This window comes from Calidris pugnax, unplaced genomic scaffold (genome assembly GCF_001431845.1).
Source record: "Calidris pugnax isolate Ruff unplaced genomic scaffold, ASM143184v1 scaffold171, whole genome shotgun sequence".
NCBI classification, from domain to species: Eukaryota; Metazoa; Chordata; class Aves; order Charadriiformes; family Scolopacidae; genus Calidris; species Calidris pugnax.
In genome coordinates this window covers 5,614,995-5,639,290 of record NW_015091064.1, presented here as the reverse complement: position 1 = coordinate 5,639,290, position 24,296 = coordinate 5,614,995, and the positions used below count along the sequence as shown (strand labels likewise).

Below are 24,296 nucleotides of genomic sequence, written 5' to 3'. Positions count from 1 at the left end.
CTCAGCAAACCCGGCAGAGGGAGCAGAAGGCAGCGCTGTGTTCTCACGGACAGGAGGAAAGGGTATGGTGCTTCTCACAAAGCAGAATGGTCAACGCCAAAGAGGAGGAAAAAGGAAAAAAAAAAAGGCAATCTAGTCTCATTGCCATGAATGACAGCGCTCCCATTCAAAACAGATGGCTGGTTTATCCTTAGGTCACATTAGGAATTAGAGGAAAGGAAGATTAAAAAAAATTCTGGGGTGGGGCAAGATTCCTGACTGATCCAATTTGCTCCAGTTCCCGCCTGGTTGCTCTTGGCTTCGAGGTGCTGCTCCCACACCCCACAACAGCCACAGCCCAGATCCTGGCCCCGTTTCCCTCAATAAACTCTTTCCATTTGAAAAGCCTCTGGGTTAAACCCTGTAGCTGAACAGCAAAAATTTTGCAGCTGCTGGAAGTTACACCGGATAGTCCTGATAAGAGACCAGCAATTGAGACGGGAGCTACAAAAGCCACACTTTACAGAGTTTCAGCAGTTCTGCAAAAGCACCCTGCCACTATCAATGTATACAGAAAAATAGAAGAGTCAGAAAAATTTCTATTTGCCTTTATTACAATATATATTTCTACCCTTGTTGCATCCAGCAGATCAAAATGAGGTGTTAAAATTATTCTCATGATTGCAGTAGCACATACATATATACAGAGTAAACACTGTATATAAATAGGCTTTGAAGTAATAATCTATATCTACAAATATATCTACAGATACCCAATACTCTCTTTCTCCTCCTTCTCCAAATTACAGCAGTAACATTTTATCTTCGGTGTAATTAATGCAACAATTATGGTATTCTTTCCCTCACATGACACAGCTGGAGGGGTATGGTCATCAGCTTCACAAAAATAAACATTAGTCACTCCTCACTGCTGCATATCCTAGTTTACGTGTATTGTATAAATAGAATATACTGTGATTTAATGTGTCTACATATTTATGTCAGCCAAATATTCTTTCTATAACAGAAACCAGCATTACACTGCAAGCAAGGTTGAATTTTTTCTTTCACAGAAAGAGTAGGAATTTGTTAAACCATCCCTTTTTCTTCTACATGAATTAACAAAGCATTTTAAATATTATGCATAAAATTGCTCAGCTAACAAATCAAAATGTCTTATCTCTGAAAAAGTATGGCGATGTTTCTAGCAGGTCAAAACTTTGATTTTTGTAAGTGTCTTTTCTGTGAGCAAATCTGATAAACATTAGTTATAGAAACACACATTTGTTTCACTGCTCAGCTGTATTTCAACCCACAGACACAAAGGGGTATAGAGTATGTCAGAAGTCAGGCATTTAACTTCCACAGAATCACAGAAATGTTGGTCAGAAGGGACCCCTGGAGGTCATCCCGTCCAATTTCATGCCTGAAGCAGAAGATTGCCAACACTACATCAAGTCAGCCATAACTCTCTTTAACCAAGTCTTTAAAACCTCCCGGACAGAGACTCCGCAGCGGCGCAGGGTCACCCGTACCAGCGCTGCACGACGCCCACCAGGCTCACAGAATCCAAATGACCAAATTCATGCTATCATTTGGTTTGAAATACTAATGGCAACAAACAATCCTGGATTAGCTATTTATTAAGTTATAAATAAATACAACACAAGCTTTAATTGTGGAGAACTTCCAGAGCCCATCTTTTCTGGTGGAAGCTACAGTATATGGTACCTTCGGAAAATAGATCTGAACTACTGGTTAAGGACAAAAACCACAAAACTGACAGCCTTTTACTGAAGGGTTGGTTTGCTTTTATTTCGCATAATAAATGGATTGAAACAAACCTTTACGGAAACTGAATTAAAATAGGATGCAGTTAGTATATTTATCCATTTATTCAATCATTAATGACAAGCATTAATAGATATTTAAAGGAAAGTGTGGCTATATTTAGAGATGCAACCATCTCAGTTTGGCAACCTGCAATCCTCACTGATTGTCTTTTCTGAAAATCCATACCACATTTCTTCCATTTTTAAGTAAAAATATATTTGCATTTTCTTTAAACTTTCAAGAGAGCACAACCAGTCTGGGTTATTAAACACGTGTTTCTTCCTCTTTGTGTTTGTCTAATCCTCGTACCTCCAGAGTGGGCGCGCACCTTGCCCGAAGCAGCAACGTTCATGTGAAAAGGAAGACAGGGAGGGCTCACCACTGCACACTGCAGCTGTATAAAGGATTGCACTTATATTCATTACTATTGAAGGCACAGAGAAATCATAAATTGGCCCCCTGATATCCCAGATAAAGTCTGTGGCACTAAAAGTTAAAAAACCCTACTATAGAATTACCATCCTACCTACATTGCTATCGCTCGTGACATGCAAAACCAGAATTTTTTGAAACAGAACAAATGTGACGCAGAGCAGCTGCTCCCAACCTTTTGGGTTCTAACTTATCACAATCGCGTCTTAAAACTTCTCCTGGACTACTCTGCCTTCCTATTATTAAAGTCCTAACTGAAAACACTACAAAGCAGCTGCAAAACATGTACAATAGCCTTACAGATCACAAGCTGGCAGAGATCACAGCTTGTGAACCACTGTTTTAGCTATATTGAAATACAATATACATGGAATCCCATGATGCCATTTTCAGTGTTTCAGAGAACAATTAGACTTTTAAATATATTTTAAAAGGAAAAAAAAAAAAAGTTTCCTTCCTAGCTACAAGCACATTTGAGAATCATTTGGCATGTAGTCACTTGATGTCTACATTTTAAGTAAAGTACCGCATCATGTAAAGGCAGACCATTTGGAAAACATTATCAACTGATCTGCAGTATTGCTTTTAGCACGCACAGTTAAGTCTTAAGGCTGTCAAAAGCAGGTAGCAAAAACAGTATCTACAGCTTGTGTCTGGATAAATAAGGGGGAAAAAAAAAAAAGATTAAAGAGGAGATTTCATTATCTTAAAGGAAAGTAAATTGCACTAGAAGTATCCGTTCTTTATGATACAACAACAAAAAAATCCATACAGTAAAAACCTGAGATGCATCATTCACACCAGCATCGAAGTTCACATTTTAACTAAAATAATGTTTCAAATAAAACTATTCCATTTCGACAAAATCCTCAGTATTCTTGGCTCAGTAACAGTCTTGAAACTCAGCAGATTTTGTGGGTTATATGTCTTTACTGAAAATCACTGATATCAGTAAGATGGGCACTATGCACAGCAGCCCGTTTCTTCCACTTGCACACTTACCTTAATCCAAACAGCTATTCTTGAAGCATGGTACGTCTCAAATTGAGAAATACTGCCAGAATCTGGCCACCTTACTTCATCTGCTTTCTGTTTAGATTACACATCAGTTATTTCCTCAGAAAAGTGTTACCTTGTCAAAACAACAGGCTGGAATAAATCAACACAGCTCTATTAGTTTTGATAGCTACACTGATTCACAACAGCTGAGGATCTAGCCCAGTAATTAACCCTTAAACAAACAGTTGTTGGTCAAGCAAGGGGAAAGAGGAAGAATCATTCGCTCCTTCAGAGAAAGGCATTTTGACATATGGACTGCAATCCTTGTTGGTGTCACCAAACAGTGTCAGGAATGGTGAGCACCTTCAGCTCCCTTACTTGCAGGGGGTTCTGATGAGATGAAAAATTACTTCAGTGATGCAGAAAAGATACAGAACTTTATGACCTTATGACATGTTTAACTTCAATTCCAACATCACTTCTTTTTTATTTGACCTTAAATAATGAAACTGTATGGCACAATGGGAGCAGCTGGGTGAAGAGCTAGAAACAAAACTCCTGTTCCCAGTAAAACTCCTTCTTGTCATCTGGAAATGTGACAAAGTATGAAAAAGCATTTTTAGATTTGCTCACAGCAAAATAATACAATGCTCACAACATCACAGATTCCAGCTGAACTGTCAACAGCAGAAGCCAAGTGGTGTCCTTTCAATAAAAGCTAACTCATTCTTTGAGCTGAAACCAACAGTTTGGAGATGCCGTTAAGATGAGGCTGGATGTACATCCCGAGTTTCAAAAGGTGGCAGAGGTTCTCTCCAGTAGGTGAACTGACTGTAGGTATCAGAACAAGGGAAATCTGAAGAATGGCTTCTTTTCAGCAAAGGGAAAATGTGATCTACCACTTCACAAAGTCTGACATAGCTGGAAAATAAACAAATAAAAAGAATGGTGAACCATTTCAGATCTTCTTTCTTTGATTTTTTTAAGTCCTCAACCACTAAGGCACGGCTACTCTTCCACAGGCAAATCAGCCCCCTCAAATGAGTAAAACTAACTCAATTTTGATGCCTAGCTTCCAGAGAAGATTCACAGTTCAGATCAGAAATCCATTCATTCTAAGCAATGACACTTACCTAGTGAGAAATAGATGCCATTTTCCACCCACATCACCTGCTAAAACATTCACACCCCATATTCTGCTTCTCCATTTCTGTCCAGTTTGGCACAAGCAGCTCCCTGTTTAATCGATTATTCCTATTTTATACGCATATGGCTCCCCTTCAATTCAGGACACTCTTAACATGACTAAATGCCATTTCCATTCCGTGTTAGGTACTACAGTGCCTGAGCATCTTGTTGGAAGCCCTCAGCCCTATCTTCAGATTTTGTTTTCTGGCTCTTCTAAATAGGAGTTCCAGGAAAAGGAAATTTTGAAAAGGCCATGAAAAGGCAGATGGCTTCAGGAAACCAGCTAGTCTAATTTTTAAGCAGACTAAATTGTACACTGATAATTCCTTTACATGATTAAAGTAGATGGAATATATTGAACTAAATACTAAACTATTTCTTTTTGTCAGTTTTACTGAAGTGGGAAGTCTATATTTTATCCTAAATTTTTTACATTTTGTTTGAAACATTCTAAGGAATCTTTCATTAGTAAAATCAAATGCATCTTTGGGCAACTTGAGTCATAAATTAGAACAGCAAATTAATTTAGTCTATAAGGCATTAGGGATAAGAGATTACTTACGATGAGATGTTTGTCTTTGCATGCTCTTGTATAAGTTCTCCTTTGGGGTTAACTGTAAATATCCTGTTTAAAGAAACTCCCACCTGTTTGTATGAATAAACATCCTAAACAGAAGAGGAAAAAAAAAAAGAAAAAAAAAAAGTCACAATTCTGCCTTTGCACAATAATATTTATTCTTGCTGGACTATATTACGCAGAAGAGCATATTTACACAGTATTGGCACTAAATTTACCTAGTTATTGTGTATCTGAAATTCTCCATTATGCTACAAGCAAGGTCAGTCTAACAAAATGCTCATGAAACAGACAATTTTCAGGTAGGTAAGGAGTTTGCCACTTCAGTTTAGACTATTGATCAAAATCATGTTCACTTTTTCAGTAACTTCTCTTGACAAAAAATAACATTCAATAAAAAACTAATGATATTTGGTGTAAAAGCATTTGCACTTTCATTTTTCTTTCAGAGCACATTTCATTTCCTGTGTGCATTGTACCGAGTATCTTGCAACAGCGTACAGAGGTTAAAACATAACTGACACATAAAATAGCGATTAGTTTGTAAGGACAAGGACACAAAAAGGAAGTCATGACAACTGTGTCTACATTAAAACCCCTGGGAACATCTCTTAGCTCCCAAGTTCGGATTTGTGCCATATCCATGTATTGGGGGAAAGAAGGGAAAGCAAGGCACACATGCCAAATAGCAGCAGTGAGTGCCAGCAGGCAATGCAGATGCAGCTCTGGGAAGTACAATTGGAACTAAGAATTACAAACACCTTCTAAGAAATTCAATTCTTAAGGAAAGCAATGAATAAGTTTTGATCTGTTCTGAAGAAAAGCTTGACAAAACTAAAGATGAAAATAGCTCCCAGAAGATCAGAGCAAAAACAAGCTTCCATTTTACTACTATAAATCATGGTTTTAAAAGCTGAGGTCGTGAAAGACTGGAATGTTAATGAAGACGTAAAGATTATTTTTATCTCTATGTTGTAAAGACTGTTCAAAAAAAAAAAAAAAGCAAGTAACTGAACAAAAGTGAACAGCAGTCATTTCAAGAATTCAGCATCCTGGCAGCCCAAGTACTATCTACACCTGTAACAACCACGAGTACTGAAATTTCACTGAGTTTGTTCTGGGGGGAAAAAAAAAAAAAAAAAAAAAAAAATCAAAACAAAAAGCCAAAACAAGCAGCGTAGAAAATTGAGAAACTGATGATCCTGATCTTCACAAAGCCAGCGGCACATCTCATGCCTGCAGACTGCACTCCAACAGCCATCAGATGAGTGAGTTACCAATAGTTCCTTTAGAAACATTAGCTTACAGCTTTACTTGAAATTTAATTGAAGTATGCATGAAAATAATGATTTAATTTTATTTCCCTGAGGTTTAAAAAAATGGAACTAGTGTAGACATCAGCCATAATACCAAACTAAAAAGTGTTTAAAAAGTTATTTCAGAATCATATGTCTAAAGGTACCTTGATAATGGAAACTAAGCTGTGTATGGTATAACAACTTACTACAGAAATTGGACAGTGAAGACCTCTGGTTCCGTCCAACATTACGTTTTTAAAAATGTAGTTTGCTAAAAGATTAATCTGAAAAAGTTGCTGCTAATAAATGTCAGCAACCCTAACAAAAATAGAGGCAAGTATAGAAACAAAGTCCCACCAGAAAGGCATGCTCAGCCCTCTCAAATGCAGCCATAACATACATGGTTTCAGTGCCAAAATATCTTGCCAGGCACCTCTCTCCAACATTGAGGCATCTAAACTGCCCAGTCTCTGAATGTTCATACTCACACCGGCAATGGCCAGGGTGTGCTTTTATATTGATAATTTCACCAAGCCAATGTTTCTGCTCGTGAATGTATCTCTTATAGCACTGAGCAGCCAGGGCTGGAATCCATGGTCCACGGACATTTCAGCGAGAAGCCTTAGCTCTCGTGGAGTCAGTGGAGAAAGATGGTCACCAAGCACCTGAATTAATTACTCTCTCTCCAAATAAATCCCATTTCTCTCCACCAACTCGAGGGAGAGGTAACCAATCGGAGTATTCTCTAGCTAATTACACTAGGAAATATGAAGGGTCAAGGACCATTCTCTTAAGATCGAATTGCATGGCCAAGACACAGGCATAGAATTAAGTGGGTTTAGCTTCCAAAACAGGGTTGATACCCATTCAAGCTTCACACCAACAGTCCATAGCCATAAACATCACTCTAGTGTTACATGTAACTATACCACACTCCAGTGTCTACAGGAAATATTACATGACAATGCAGAACTGGAGGAAGTACCAAATGCTCTGTGGGACTCCTGTGCACAAATAAGAGGCCTATCTGTCTAATTTGCTTAGCATCTAAACTTAGGTGCCCAGTGAAACTGTAAACAACTGAAGAAGCGGGTTTTCTATATATTTATCCTTCTGAAAGCAGGATGCTTTCAAGGATTTTGAGTGAAACAAAGCCTCTGTCCTTCCTTAGGCACCTCTAATGATATCTACGCTAGTGAACTAAGCAGTGTGAGCGCCCGTTCTCACACCTGGCAGTCTCTTGACACTGTGTCAGTATTACTAAACTCTCTATATCTACCCTCTCAAAAAAAAACCAAAACCCCACAACAGAAAACAACTCCCCCACAACCTCACATAAACACACACACTAATATGGCCATATCAAATGCCCACTGTGAAGAGCCCCTGCCCCAAGCTGACACAGCAATCTTATCCAGAAATTGCCTGGAAAACTGTGACCTACCTGTGTCAAAACAGTCTCTTGGATCATGCTAACAGTTTAAAAGAAGGGATAATCACATACCAGGGACCCTGCCTCTGTCCTCGCTGCTGAGACTGCTTCCTTTTCTGGATGCATAAAAGTATTTTTTGGACTATGACAGGAGTAAGAAAAGCCTATAACCCAACTATGTAGCCTTCAAACAGGTGACAGAGATCCGTTTTCCCCTCTCCATGTCAAAAAACATCTCACTTTCCACGCGAAGTAGAAACTTTTGATTTCAGTGGGACATCCAAGTTCTTTTGACTGTACTTAAGAGTATGAAGTGTAAGTTCCACCAATAGTCACCTGAATGGTTTTCCTGTCTGTCCACAGGTATCAGAGTGGATTAAGATGAGATCAGGGTTTTCACACAAGCTTAACTGCCAACTTATGCAGATGTAACATAGTTACTTTAGTGCTTTTCCATCTCTGCATCCTATATTGTGAAATCTTTGAGGAAGAACCTTTATATTTTCTTTTGCACAGGGCCAAGCAAAATAATCTTAATTCTCATTTAAAGCTTCTAGGTTCTAATGCAACAGAACCATGAAATAAATTCATACTTACAGCAGGCCTGTTTCCAAAAGCAGCATAAAAAGGTTCTGTGTTAGGATAAAATAAATTTTTGATGTCTGTCAAACACTGAACTTTAAATTTTTCTGGCTTCTTTTCTATCACCTCCCTGAAATGATAAAAAAGGGAGACTGAGTAAGTACACATGAAATACAGCACAAACCATTTTATTTTCTCTATTCAACATTTTTATGTCACTGGATACTCCTACAGAGCCTCCAACCTTCTCCAATACATTTGGAAATCACAGTGCTCACCAAGACAGAATAGCATTCCTAAGCTTACATAATGGGCACAGTAAATAAATCCTCTAAAACAAGGGAACTTCTATTGAAACCTATGTTGTAAAGATGGCTACTGAGCAAGGATGGTTGATTACAGGGAGTAGCTGCTAAATAAAGCCTCATGAGGCATAAATTGTCATCAAGTAAACTGCTTCCTGAGAACTGCAAAATGATTCATAGATTATATTAGCCTTCACTCTGTATAGTTGGGGTTTTTTTTCCTCCATTATTTTTAAAAGGATTGCAACTACCATATGTGCTAGAAGCACCTCAGTCTGTTAAAATAGTTCTACAGTCAGGATCCTCCATTGCTGCTAATTAGCAAAAGTTAAGGAATAAAGGAATCTTCTGTTTCTCTTCAGTTGCTCCTTACAGAATATAGAATTCATTAATGAACAGAGGAGTTCTCATCTCTGGGCAAAAGCCCTTTCACAACAGCTTCTCTTGGCAAGGACACTGAACAGGTGGCAGAGTCTGGAGTACCCATAACATAGGAGGATGCCAGCATGACACAAAAGCTCCTAAGAAGCTCCAAATCCCACATCCTAGCACCAACACATATGTCAAGGAAGATGTGAGTAGTACAGAAGCTTCAGAGGAGTAATACAGCCCTTTGGAACAGCAGCTCCATGTATAAATCAAAGTTTGAAAATGTGCAAAAGAGGAATAAGACCATCTTTCCTCAGTCTCACATACACCTATCTCAGAGCCCTCACACCCAGAATAATTAAATCTATGGATAACAATGAAGTCCTTTATTGCCCACATATCACAGCAGTTATAACGGTGTACACTGAAAGACGGGTATTCTTTAGTCTAAACAAGATACCAAAAAAGAGTATCACTTTAAATGTATTTCTAGATACAAGGAGTGTAAGATAACAGTAACTACTCTTTCACTGCATTTATTATTTAATCAGTCTAAGAAGTGCACTGTAATACTTCCACGGTCTCTTATATTTAGAACATGACTGGTAAGACAGCCCAAAGCATGTCACTCAATCAAGAGAACATCTGAACAACCTTGCATTAAAAATTCTAATGAAATATATCCTGTCACAGCAGCTTTTAACAGCTTAAAATATTTTCAGTAATCACTTGACATGCTTCACTGAATTAGGAAGAAGGTACAATATTCAAAATCTGTGCTATTATTATTCATTTATTACAGTTCAACACCTAGGAAGAACAACATTGTCCGTACAGAATACCACAGTGCAGTCAGGAGTATAAAAAGTTCATTTCATTTTCATACAAATTTCTTCAGAACCAAGCAAATTTTAGATCCTGGGTATTTTTTAAAAATGGGCAAAAATTACACATTTTTTCTCCTGTGTGCCTTCACAGAAAAACCTGAAAAAATTTTTCTCAAAAAAAAAAAAAAAAAAAAAAAGAAATTTTTGTCAACACAAAAGTGATTGTTATTAAAATGTTCACATTCTTTCCCATAACTGACATTAAGACACCATGTGAAACACATCAAGTCAACAGGCAGAACCTATTGGTAAACAGTGCTTAGGTGTTTATTGAGGCATGTCTCAGAGATAGATCAAAATTCAATATTTAGTCACATCGCTTAGTTTATCTCTAACAAAATTTCTTCTTAATTAAATTTTGCACCAATACGTAAGAAAAAAAAAAAAACAACCTTATGAATTATTTCAAGCACTCCCATAAAATAGCTGAGAATTCAGCCTCCACCAGCCTCCAAGTCTCTTTCTGCATAGAAGTGACATTGTATTACCTGTGAAGAGCTGAAAATAAGCTACTTGGACTCAGCAAGAGTGGCCCTTGAGGCAGCACGGTTCCTCGTTCATTGACCCAATGCAAGTATCCTCTGGTCATGTCTGCCATTCCAATAGCGCGTGCTGAGCAATACAAAAATTTATATCCATTCCTGTGAACAGAAATAAAAGAAGACATTACTGTAAAAATAAAGCAGGTATTTTGACATTAATAATTTTGTGGGCTTATTTTTACATGAATCAAACCATGACTGTAAAACAGACTTATGTTTAACCTAGACTTATTTAAAAGGAATAAAAACATTTATGCCAGAACCGTGGATAATTAAAATCTGTCTGCTCCACTGCAGTTTGTGATTTACACCTGAAGAGGGCTCATTTATTTCTAGTCTTCTCACGGCTTATGACTTAGGGTTTTCTATCTGCCCCTGCACAGTGGAACCATACGCCTTAGAATTAACTGAAATGACATCTACTAAGGGGAAAACACTCGGCACAAAGCAGACAATGCTGCATTAGCCTTTACTATATTAACTGTCTTGTATTCCAGCCTCTTGAGCCTCCGCAAAAAAATACAAGTCTATGCACAGCAGTAACATATTCCTTCAAGTTGGAGCAAATTTGATATTCAAAACACAGTACGAAATGTAATCTTTGACTTGAAATAAAAGTTTTGACAGAAGTCACAGGTTACCCTTGGTTCTGCTCATGATAGAACAGAGTCCACTGATGTAAGTGCAACTTATTAGCGATTTACTTCAAGTCCTATAAAGAAATTATTGTTCATAAAAAAAAAGAAATATTGTATTCAGTGCACATGTGGCCATTAAATCTAGCTATTGAACATTTATATGGTGTTCAGCTGTAATATCTAGCCTTTACATAATTAACTTCATATTTTGAAAAACAACATGACTCAAATCTCATTTTTTTCTCTTATGTTTATGATCACCAAAGCCCTAACAACTGACAATGCTGGCAGGCATAGAAATAACAACAGCAATTAAAAAAATTAATTAACATTTTCACCAAATGTAATGCAGAGGTTATAAACAGAACTAAATAGTACTCAGCATGTGAATTCCCAAGCTGTCCTGTCTTTGCTGTGATCACGTATGGCTATACAGAATAAAAGCACAGACAAGTGTCCCTGGCATAATTTAGATTCCATCATCCATAATTTATAATGCATCATCCGTATAAAACAAAAAGCAATAAACGAACCTTAGCATTACCCTAGTACACAGAAAAAAATCAGATTAACTAAGAGGACAGTTGTGATGTGTACCACAGGCTCTTCAAGCATTTACAGTAATTTCAATATATAAGAGCAGCTGAATTTAATGTAATAAAAGAAAACCAATTTTATTTTCTGCGTGAAGCAGAAATATCAGCCTGAACAGACAGCAATCGGTAATCCTCCCAGTAAAAGTTAAAATCTGAAAGTATAACATCAGAATATATCGGATACTTCATCTGATTCCATTCAGATATAAATTAATTTTTCTCCTCGTTTCCTTTTTTCTCTCAATTTCTAATCACAAAACTCACCACACTCTCAGTCTTTGAGTCTTTCAGTGGCTTGACTACATTGCACCACATATCCAGGGAACAAACAGTACACCTGTACTCTTGCACTGGCCATGCGTGCTCATCTAGAAGCAGAATTAGTGCTGCTGCAACTCTCAGTTTGCAAAAAGGTTCCACTTGCTGCAACTGCACAACTCATTCAAATTACTAGTTTTTGAAACTAACTGTAGCTATCTGGGATGGTTGGCAGAGCAATCACTACTTGTTGGTAGCGGGCTTTTGTTTTGATATCACAAAGCAGGTTTTGCTCTGGATACCACATAGCAGATGTTTACACTGTGTAATCACCACTGAAGTGATGAGATATTGATAAAATTGTTACCCTTATAGGTTAAGAGAAGCCTAGAGAAAATGTAATTTTTATGTGCAAACAAATAAACACAAGCCACAGATGCATGAACAGATTTACTGAATACTTACTGGCTCACTTTATGGTACAACTTTGCAATCCCTTGGTGTGTCCAGTCTTTGCCAAGAGTCGGCAAAATATGACCTAAAGTATCTGACCTGAATAAAGGAAAAGAAAAATATAAATGAACTGAAAAAAAACCCAATACTTAAAATAACAGATGAGGTTAATACAAACCCTACTAATTTATTTGTCTAGCAGCAAAGGAAAATAAAGTTTTCTGTAGGGTGCTGACTGTGATCAGAAAAGGATGATTTTATTCCCCTTTCTTTTGAGATAGGCTGACATGCCCACCCTTGACCATGTTGTTTTAATTACTCTTGTACTCCAGGTCTTCATGGATAAGCTCGTAAACCATAAGGTAACACATAAGTTACAGCATACAGGCTATCAATCAGATCTGAGCAGTAAGCCTACCAGTACTAAGTGTACTTTTTCAGGTTTACATTAAATGTTTTCTAAATAAAGCAAATCTACACATAAGTGAAATTTATGGGAAATTACAAGCATTGGAAGTGAAATTCTAGTTTACTTCAAACTAAATTCTCCACATAAAGCCAACAGATGGTCACATATAAACTATTATGAAATAGCTATATTGGTTTCTTTGTATTTCCTGCTTTACGTGAGAGGAAATTGTTTACACTCTAGTAACATCTAGAAATTCAAACAAATGAGCACCTCACTTGACTAAGCATTATACAGATACACAGCAAGTCATCCACACCCTGAATATCTTGCATCTTAGACAGAAAACACTGGGCAGTGGCTTAGGATGGATTTGCAATGGTATTATCGGGTCAAATGATTCAATAACTGTGGTCAGCTCAACAGTAGAGAGGAGCAGAAGCCATTCACTTTACAGAAGCTTAAGAAAACAAAAGGAGGGGAAATATTCATTTATGTTGGCATAAAAAAAAAAAAATGCCCTACAATGGATAAATCACAAAGAAGAAAAGAGTTTCAGTTTAAGTTAAATATTTTAATTCACCCTAGATTGCTCTTGGAAATTATTTTCCCTTTGTTCTTTTTTCTAATTAGCCACATTTGATTTTGAAATAAATTGATTTTGAAATACATCTAAGCATTTCATTTTAAAAGGTCAAAAGAAAATGCCTTATTTTTATTATGTGTTTCCCTGTTCCACACACAATTGCATTCCCCAGAGTTAAATGAAAATCAGCGAGTGAATCATTTTGGTCACCCCAAAATTGTGGGTTTTACTCAAAGTACTAATCTGAAACTTTCCATCAAATTCTAATTCTGACATTGATTTCAGAGTCTTGTCTTCTAAATAATAATCCCCCTCAATGGAATGCCCCAGTAATGCCTTTTAAAACAGAACTCATGCTTTTCTTCTTTTTAATGTAGCCAGTGTACTTCAGAAGTGTGATGCAGCAAAAAGGTTATGATTTTGTAGCAGATCCTCCAATACTAAAGTACTATCACAAAATACCAATAGGTGACAAATAATGGGCACACATAGCATGTGTCTTTAGCTGCATTTGTAATTTGATAATGATTTTGCATTGTTTGAAAGCCAAATAAAAAACCCAACCTCCTCTCTCCCCCCCCGTCCCAAAAAAAGAAAACCCCAAACCACTAGAATATGATAATTCTGTGACTCAAAATTCCCCATTAATTACTTTTTCCTTCAGTCCCAAGGTCAACTTGTCCTTGCAGAAAAAGCCTCTCCCTGTTGATGAACTCACCGTGTGATTGTTCCGTCAATGTCAGAAATAACAACTTTATCATCCCAATTCCATAGGTAAATGGTGCCTTCGCAGCGGCAAGTGCCTTGATACTGTGTTGTAACACTAAAGGTCACATCATTGGGGCCATTCTTGAGCTTTAAGCTTTTCTGCAAGACATTATCAGCAAGATAATCAACAAACTGAGCATATGAAACAGACACAGTGCAAACACAAAGCCACAGATGATCATTGCCTTGGTCACACTGAATCTTATTGCTTTCAGCAGAGCTATTGTCTAAATAATGATAGCAGAGGTTTGCCCTCTGTGGCGTACATTAGGCATTGATTTATGGAGCTCAACAAAACCAACAAAAAAAATTCTGTTTCACAGTCAAGGATATGAAAAAAAAATCCTGAAAAGGTCACATAAACAATAACAAATTATGGAATAGAGACTATCTATGGAGATTTTCCTTTCTGAGATATAGATATACACACACAGAGAAACATAGGTGACAAGGAGGTCCATGAACTCTAATTAAGAGTGTTTATATAGGGATTTGTGTTCTATGGTATTACATCTCATTCCTATAATAACCCACCTCTTCTACCATATGACCTATTACCCTTCAGTCTCCACCAAGTTTCCTCAACTCTCCCACTTCCCTGCCCTTCCCTCCCCATGTCTCCTGCGTCACTTAGCAACACACTAGGGAAGAGACTACTGTCTTTACCAGCACAATTGGGCACCAAGCCTTGGGAACAACAATCCACATTGACCCAAACACAGACCCACCATCAGTGTAGAAAGAGTTGTGCCCTAACAGTATCCAACTGATGGTTTTAAGAGAACTGGATGGTGTCATTGCAGTGCCACTCTCTATAATGTTTGGGAAGTTGGGGAGATTGGGGGATGTCACAGAAGACTGGAAGAAGGCTAATGTCACCCCCATCTACAAGAAGGGCTTAAAGGAGGATCCAGTAAATTATAGGCACATCAGTCTTACTTAAGTGCCTGGGAAAGTTCTGGAACGAATCCTCCTGAGGGGCTATCACAAGTCAAATGGAGCACATGATTGGGAAAAGCCAGCACAGATTCACCAAGGGTAAATCGTGCTTGACAAATCTGATTGCATTCTACAATAAAGTAACCTGCTTGGTTGATGAGGGACAAGTGGTTGACATTGTCTACCTGGATTTCTCCAAGGCTTTTGACATGGTTCCCCACAGCCTCCTCCCAGAGAAACTGATACATTACAGTCTAGACAAGTGGTCTGTGAGGCAGGTGGGGATCTGGCTGACAGGCTGCACCCAGAGAGGGGTGGTAAATAGCTGCTTTTCAAACTGGCAACCTGTGACAACTGGGATCAAAGGACCAGGAAGCCTGCCGTATGAGGAAAGGCTGAGAGAACTAGGTTTGTTCAGCCTTGAGAAAAGAAGGCTTAGGAGAGATCTTATCACCGTGTTCCAGTATTTAAAGGGTGGCTACAAAGAAAATGGGGACTCCCTTTTTACAAGGAGTCATATGGAAAAGACTAGGAGTAATGGTTACAAGTTACTCCTGAGGAGATTCCAACTGGACGCAGGAGGAAAATTTTTCACAATGAGAACAATCAGCCATTGGAATAACCTCCCCAGGGAAGTGGTGGATTCCTCAATTCTGGACACTTTTAAGATTCAGCTGGACAGGGTGCTGGGCCATCTTTCTAGACCATACTTTTGTCAAGGAAGGTTGGAGCAGATGATCCCTGAGGCACCTCCAACCTGGTATTCTGTGATTCAGTTCTACTTACGGACCTAACCATTCATTTTCACAAAAACTGCAGGTTTTTTTTTTCTTAGTTATATTTCACTGCAATTGTTCAGTGAGTTAAAAAGTGAAAAGGAGGTAAGAATGGGTAACTGATGAGTCTCACCCACTGTTTCATCAAGAAACCCATCTAAAAGTAGTTTTAGCTTCAGCTAATTTCTGCAAGGTTTCTGAATCTGAAAAGTATCAGCGTGTTTGTGTAACCCTTGCTTTCTGTTTGCTATAGAAAATTACCAACACATCCTGTATGTCTCTTGGGAAAAAACTCTCTATTTTTTACATAATATTCAGGCAGTGAGTGAGGGGCTGTTTAATGCCATACACCTTGTATAGGTTTCCTTCAGAAAATTAATTGGCTGTAGATAAGACAACAAAAATATCTCCCTAAAGTAGCCCATTTTTCCAAATCAAATTGGAATGTGTAGAACACAAAACTCTAACAGTTTTGTCACTATTAGTCAAAACACCTCTGTCACAGAGGAAGAGAATTGGCTCCAAAGAAATTAATAGCCTGGCCCCATAGTGAAAGAGCTGCTTGTGAATTAACAAGTTACTAACAGAAAATCGTATTGATGTAAAATGTGACCACGTGCCTATGAGTAAGGGGAAAGGAAAGGAGAGGAGGAAAAAAAAAAAAAAAAAAAAAAAAGGGACCTGAGACCTGGGGGTTAACATGCACATTATAAAGGATGTGGTTTCAGTACACTTATTCAGGTGACTTTGGAATTTAATTTTGATATTTTTCTAAATGGGATCCCATGTCTCCCAACCTCTGAACCCCAGCACTTGCTGCAAGGTACAACATTCATGCTTAATACTGAAAAGAGAAGGGAAAATATATTTTTTTTTTAAATATAACATGAGAAAGAATTAAATGCAAGATGTAAGAGCTAATTAAGCTTTGCAAGCCTGACTAACAGTATTGTTCATGTTGCATTACAGAAATGACATTTCAGAACAAAGAAGTAAATTTAACTCACAAGCTGGTCAGAAGTGAGTCGAAGTGTTTTTTTGTAACTGATTCCAGACAATAATGAGAGATGACTTGAGTTGGTTTGTAATGACCCGAGGTTTTGTTTGGCAGCTCTAGGGTCTTCATCGCTTGAAGAAGATTCATCTTTTATTCTGGAACATTGCACACACAGAAAATGATGTTATCATGTCAGTAAATGCATCTCAGTATCCATTAAAAATGCATTAACTGTGAGTCACCAAATAAGTCATTGATTCTCTGCTCCTAAGTACTGTCTCGCAGGAGGGCATTCACATCATGGCTTTAAATACATCAATGAAGTGCAGAATTTTCATTCACGTATGTTCCCTGCTATTCATACTTGGATTATTCTAGTCATTCACGTGTCTATAAGCTAGTTTTCATTACTTAAATTGAACGGATGTCAATTAATGTGCTATATTGACTCAAAAATCTCATACTGGTAAAAAAATAACACCCATTAGATACTGTAGCTAAAAAAATTCCTCAGTTCCCAGAAGAGGCGTTTATTATGCTGGTTTTCTCTACCCCCTGCTCTCTTCCCCTGAAGAATGAACAATTAATAAAAAAAAAAAAATAAAAATAAAAATCCATGTCATGGAAATCTTATTATAGAAAATAACTCCTCCTTCTCTTTCAATGAGCAATTTTAGATCACTGGATTATTCCCTTCCAGGATTTGCAGGATTAACCCATTCACAATATGATGATAAGTTATACAACATGTGCTCCTTTGCACAATTCTGTTTACATACACATCAGTATAATGTGTTTTTTCTCCTGTTACAACTGTTTTTTCAGAAATTTTTAAAGGATATTTTTCTTCAGAGAAAAAGTTTTCCTACAGTAAAGAAATCTATCACCTTAGGTGGAAGGTAAAATACCCTTTCAGATCCTACAAATCGTCTTTAAAACAACCAACATTTTGCCTCTTCTTCAGATCACACCTGGATATTGTTTGATGTTAGGAAGTCTTGACCCAATATCAAGGTACCATATGTCATGACTACCAACATTTAAAAACTTATCTTATCCTGTTTAACATCAGATCACAAAAGCTTTACTCAAGATCCCACTTGTTGCATTTTCTTTGCAAGCAATAAATTCTTAATGACAGATTTCTAAGGTCAGTTAATATTTAAACTAAGAACACCAATTACAGAATCTAGTCTGCTTGAAGTCTTAATCCCACTTTAAATTTTATCTTTAAACAACCATGTAAAAAACAGACCTAAACATCACTTGTCATCCTTAAAAGGAAAATCAGCCTTTCCGATTTATTCTGTGGCTCTCACAAACTCAGAAAGGCAACTGAGATAACAGCTAGTTCTCCTACAGAACGAGGAATCCTCCTTCCAGCACATTCACCTGGACTGCAACTGCTGACCTCAAGAAAGAATGACAGCTAGTGACTTTTTGTTTCATAAAGATGATCCCTGAAAAAGCATATTTCAATCTGGCCCTTTTGGGCTCTAAGTGCAGAGAGCATACAGACAGGCTGTCTTTACAGTAAAATCTGTAGGTACAGAAAAGGGGCAAGGTAGGAAAGCTGTCCCTCGCTAACTCATCCCTCTAAAGCCTCCAAAGCAAGTTAAATCTCATTTTATGGAACCCTGCTGAGGGAGAGATTCTGGCCACATAGTACAATTAGTTTGGAGCACGAGAAGAAAGGGACTTCTGCAATCCTTAAAAGAAGTAATAGAAAACTGTGACTATTGCATGTGAAAAAATCCTCTGGAAAGTCTTAGGCCCCTGGACTTCCCAAAATATGCAGGAACAAATTAAGATGTCAGGTCATAAATATAAGTAAATCAGAAATTTTAGCAACTGGGATCTAAAACCAGCATGGCATCGTCTATATTGCTCCCTTGAAAACTCTTGAGAGATACATATAGCTTCAGAGAACTGCTCCAATTATTGTTTTCAAGGGTCTGGAATGTGTGTCACGGAGCTGCCAGCCAAACCACAGAATAGTCAGGGCACACTCGCAAGGTCTGCAACACTGCCACGGCTAGAGCCTTCCTATCTGTACTTATTTGCTGCAATGAATAACAAATTAAACAGATTTCACCGATGCAGGACTTCTTTACTGAATTATAAGAGGTAGCTCCCTTTCATTTTTAAATGGTAACTCCTGCTCATTTCAGGTACAGATAAGTTTGGACATACCTGTTTGCCATGCTCATCTGTGAAGAGTCTTCTCCTGTAAGTCCACTCCCTTGCTCTGGCTTTGCTTCCTGTAAAAATACAAGCATGAGAAGCTGTGTATCTCCTGTTGGACAGAAAGGAACTATTTTTAGAAAAATATTTGAAAACCAAATTCTGTCTTGTACAGACTTGGTAAAAATCAACAGCATGTCTGCTTCCTTTGCTTTCCTTTCCTTTCCTTCCTAGGCAAAGCAAAAGAAAACGTTATGGTTTTCTTAAAGAATAAAGGCTGCACAAAGAACTAAAAATTGTAAATATAAAAAACTCAGAACAAGAATTAAAACGGAAGAAGTACAGAAATATCAGATTTCACATCTAGCATTGCTGAAGTTCTGGGATGAATCCTGTAACTACTCAGTTCATGCACCTCAAACAACTAGATTTCAGTTGAAATAGCAAAGACTGGCGAAAAGGAAAAAAAACCCTACAACTACCTTTCACAGAATCATTAAAATCCTTAATCCAATAACATTTTCCAAAGTACTTTTACCTTAAGTAGATGCTAAGCTCTATCAATTCCATCCAACAAGATTTTTAAATAGCGAATGATTTTGAGACAAACACTAACAGCTCCCCTTATCCATGTAGAGCTCCCACAGCTCAAGAGACAACCAATAGTTCCACTCAGAGAGAAATTCTAAAAACTTCAACTAACTGTAAAAACTAAAATCCAGCTCTCCAAAGCTCATACCCACAGATCAGTATAATGGTTATTTCATGTGCAAGGCTAAAACAGTTCATTGACTGAGGCACAAGCATAAAAATGTATTAGAAGTCATTTTCTCCCTCAAAGTACTAATGCTTCAATAGTATAAATTAATATGAAGAGATTTTATTAGGCAACTTTAAAGATTAAATATGTCTAGACAGGAGATCAATATTTCATATAAAGTTTTGCTTTTTTCACTGTTCTTTAATGTTCATCCATGGTTTTAAGACCATTACCACAAACTTTTAATGCTCAGAAATGAAATTCAAAAAGATTTTAAAACTAATATACAGTCAGTTTTCCATCTTAGGTTTTGCTGAATTTTACAGCTCACACTACTCAAAAATATATCTTTTCTTCAACTATCAAAAGGAAACTGCACAAAGGCAGATAATCTACAAGAAAATATTAAATTAGTGGCACAGCTCTGATTTTAAGTTCCTAAAAACAGATTTAATCCATTAGATGATACTGTGTCAGGTTTGTGTACTGAAAATAAATGCCGAACCAAAACACTGCAGGCAATTATTTCAGGTAGAGTCTGATCCAGAAGAAATCAGACTTTAGACCCCGTTTAAACATCTTAATGTGTATATCCTCAGTCAAACTGAATATTGAGTTACTTTCAGAAGCAAAGTTCTGAGAGATAAACATGGAGGTATCCAGCCTTCCCACTGCAATCGGAAGGAAACCGTGCTTGCTACTTAAACTTACCTCTTTAATAGTGCTGTTCCTCCCTCGCCATGAAAACCACCACCTTCCACCTTTTTTGGGCATCTTGTCCCTCATTATAGATTCCACAGTAGCCTGTGATAAATGGATGGTAACATAAAAAAAAACCAAAACAAAGGACAACCTGATATATGTAAATGAAAGAAAGTGCCAAACACACAATTTTAACTGATAATAAGTAGAATAAAAGTAAACATACTGTCTGTGGACCATAAATTCTATTAAAGCAAAATCTAATGGTATCCAGAGCTGCTCTGAAGTAACTTAAGCATGAATACTTATGGTATTTTTAAAAGGAAAATGAAAAAGAGATAAAATCAAAGAAGAAAAGAAAAGCATAAACAGGTGTTAGTATAATGTCTAGAATGGAGAACCTACTGTATTTAAGTTGAAGTTATTTAGTACAAATCATATTCAAAAAGAAAAAAAGAAAAATATCCCTTCCAAAAGAGCTCTCATGCAAAACAGTAACAAACCCACATGCAAGATATCTATTCTCATTTTAAAATAACTACAACATTCATACTTAATCATCACTTTGGAAAAAAGCAAAGAAGTTACAAGATTTTATGAGCTTAGTATGATGCTATGAATTTGACTGAAATGTTACAACTGGTTTTTTTTAAACCCTAGCAACTTGTCATTAGTTACATGTACTAGACCTCAGTAGAGAAAAGTTTCTTTCAATGCTCATAATGACAGGAGCTTTATGCACTGTAACAAGGAGAGCTGAATTCTTTCACTCAGAGAGCACACAAAAGATAAAAGGGGGAAAATATTACAGTAAAGGTGGCCCTTGGTATGCCCTTGGATAGCTTGGCCACTGCCCTTCTGAGATGACAGCCTCCACTGTAAGCAAAGTCACCAAATAAAACAGTGACATTGATTAATGATTTAGGAAAAAAAAAAAAGCAAGAGAAAAACGATTCCAAGAACTCCTAGAAGTTAAGACAGAGGGTTGAGTTCAGCTAATGTATGGGACAATGCATCCCTTTTTTTCAGTGTGTCCATAGGTTCCCTTCACTGTATTATCTAGAGTATATAAGAAAAGAAAGGAATCACAAAGGAATAAAGTTGAGCAAATAAGTGGAGAACTTTTTAAAGAAAAATAAGAAAAACAAGGAGCAGATGGAGTTACTGAGAATGAAATGCAACTGTTGAGAACAATAGCTACAATTTAGGGAGTTTTCAAGCATATGGACAACTTCAAGCAGATGTCCTATTGATTTTTAGTGAGATAATTCACATGCTTACCGTTAGATGTGTTTAATTGTATTTTGCAAAACATGAGTGATTTGTTTGCAAAAACTCCACTTTTCAATCAGTTCATAAAGCCTTTTTTGATAAAGTATCTTAGCATTTCAATTCCTTAGTTCCTTTATTACAGCAAATCAAAGCTCCTAATTAACAAGTCATTAAGAAAACCAGTAAGATGACTAGTAACATAAATGAGTAATTTTAATTTCAGAGGTACAGTTCAGCCAAGTAAACCTTCTCAATCATACAGACTGTTGCAACATAGTTGTACCTATCTGGCACCACCTACCTGAGTTGGTTATGATCAACCAACTGAGAAAGAGAAAACTAGAAAGCTACAGGCCTTCCTTATCTAGCACTTAAAGCTTACTCCCTGAGGTTAAAATTCGTGGCCTCTATTTTTATTTGATAGGATACACTGCATACAGATAAAACAGAAAGCAGTCATCAAGTATTCAGCTAAAGTGAATACTAACATGGGTCAATATAATTTATGTTTACAATCCATATTAATGAAGGAAAACAGGAAGTTTTCCTCCTTCAAAGTATTTTTAATGATCTTAGCCTAGCAAATAAACATGATTCACAGACCAAATTTAGTCCTGCTTATTTAGCCCTTAGCATAAGCCTCAATAAGTGGCAGAATGTCACAACTCTTCCTTTGACCAACCTGCATGTTCAATCTCACCTTTGGCAGAGGTTTCTGGAATGCCTGCATTGCTAGCAGAAGGGGACCAGCTGTTGTCCAGTTGTAGTACCTGGGCGTGCAAGAGACACAATTACTGCATTTTGTAACCCCAAGGTTCCAATTCACAATCTATCTAGTATTTATCATCCAGCAGGTTAAAGCCAGGAATTTGCTTTAGCACAAGCCAAGTTCTGGCTTGCACCAGTAACAGCAAACCCACCTTATTCCACAGTATGTTCACAGGTGCTTATGGTATATACTTTTGAATGTATGCAAGTCAGGTCCTTAAGTAGAAATGGTATTTGTCAGACATTCCTCATGTCTGTACTATACCTCATTATCACAGCACAAGCTACATTTTTTACAAGCTGTTTTCACTGTTTTTCTATTAAGGAACTACATAAAAATTGGGGGCTGTAGCCTGTCAAGCTTTTGCTATTACAGGCCGAACACGGGTCAACTCTTGTTACAGACAGTTAAGACAAATACAGAATTATCTTCCATCTGCCTAGGGAAGCTGAAGCTCACATGACATCCAGAGAATATGACAGTAAGAGCCTCACCAAGTACTCCTTTCTTTTTCCCAACATATCAGTAGGCAGGTAAACATTACCATCAAATTGAGAGAACTATGGCAGGAAAGCAGCAAGTGACTCACCTCAGACTACAGAGAGGGTCAAGTATGAGGTTGTAACACACACAATACAAACTATCACATAAGGATGCACCAGGCATATCAGATTTGTACAAGTGATGCCTATAACTAAGGGTTTCCTAACCTCTAAGGGCAGCACAACGCTGTGATACCTCTTTTCCTCCTCCATAACATTGTATGCCTGGTGCAAGGAGCTCTCAAGTTAAAACACCCTCAAAAACGCTGCATCTGGCACAGACCATAGTGCTGTGCTTCTGCCAGCAGTATAAACATATGAAATAGTGTCTTAGCCTTGCAGAAATGTAAGTCTCATACTCAGTAGGTGAAGTTTGACAAGCCTTAAAAAGCAGTGCCTCCGCAGAGGCATATTAGCAAAATATTCAGTATATACAGACAAACTGCTGGGTACAGAGTGCTTGCAAGCAGACTGCCAGATCCCCGTAAATATTAATTATTCAAACTGGCTCAGGGCAAGCCTTAGCAAGTGCATGTCCTATTTCATTTTTAGCCTGCCAATTGAGTGTGAACACTATTAGCATTTAATACGAGCTTGTTGAAATTCAAATTGTGTCAGTTAGCTGTAACAGGTCATCTGAAACTGCTCTTCACTCTCCATTTAAAGGAGGAAAGGTAACTAGAAGAGCCTGAATTCAATACAGAGTCGTTTAGATGTGGTATTGGGGGATATGGTGTAGGGGAGAACTTCGTAGAGTAGGGTAGGTGGTTGGACTTGATGATCCTGAGGGTCTTTTCCAATCTAGATGATTGTATGATTCTTTCTGGATTAATCTAAGCTATGAACATTCAAAATCTCTTTTCCAGCTATGGTGAAACTGATCTAATGCACTGAAGTGCCACAGAAGTGTTTTGTTACTACAGTAAAATGTTGTTTTTTTCTGAAATATACTTACTTATTTCCAATCTTAACCACGAGGTTAGGGTCATCAATGATAGCAGGATTGTCCACAAATTGCTGATATGTTACTGCATGTTCTAAGAATTCTTCTGTGGAGGAAAAAAAATTACATAGGTAAAGCATGCAGTACTTCCAAGCAAGGCAAGGAAGTACTTTGTCATGCCCTTCACTGATCCTCTGTCCAAGTTAGGAGCAGGAACTGATGGGCTCAACATATGTGTAAATGCACAGCCAGAAACTTAATTATCACTTGTAAGGCTGTCA

At 37.5% G+C, this 24,296-nt stretch overlaps 1 protein-coding gene across 4 annotated transcripts in view; it reads right to left on the bottom strand.

The window, feature by feature from the left end:
• Positions 1 to 566: 566 nt before the first annotated feature.
• The window catches only part of LOC106896694 (phosphatidate phosphatase LPIN1-like), a 37,955-nt gene continuing 14,225 nt past the window's right edge, over positions 567 to 24,296 (bottom strand). For 2 of the 4 annotated variants that reach the window (XM_014956852.1, XM_014956849.1), the window contains 12 exons: positions 24,028 to 24,121; positions 22,462 to 22,531; positions 20,716 to 20,793; positions 20,499 to 20,591; positions 19,037 to 19,104; positions 16,854 to 16,998; positions 14,082 to 14,230; positions 12,381 to 12,467; positions 10,370 to 10,522; positions 8,336 to 8,450; positions 4,994 to 5,097; positions 567 to 4,164 (listed from right to left, as the gene is read on the bottom strand). In XM_014956852.1, coding sequence (XP_014812338.1) covers positions 4,005 to 4,164; positions 4,994 to 5,097; positions 8,336 to 8,450; positions 10,370 to 10,522; positions 12,381 to 12,467; positions 14,082 to 14,230; positions 16,854 to 16,998; positions 19,037 to 19,104; positions 20,499 to 20,591; positions 20,716 to 20,793; positions 22,462 to 22,531; positions 24,028 to 24,121 — 1,316 coding nt within the window. In that variant the 3' untranslated portion in view covers positions 567 to 4,004. The remainder of the gene's footprint in view (positions 4,165 to 4,993; positions 5,098 to 8,335; positions 8,451 to 10,369; positions 10,523 to 12,380; positions 12,468 to 14,081; positions 14,231 to 16,853; positions 16,999 to 19,036; positions 19,105 to 20,498; positions 20,592 to 20,715; positions 20,794 to 22,461; positions 22,532 to 24,027; positions 24,122 to 24,296) is intronic. The other 2 variants (XM_014956853.1, XM_014956850.1) reach the window with 1 other exon arrangement.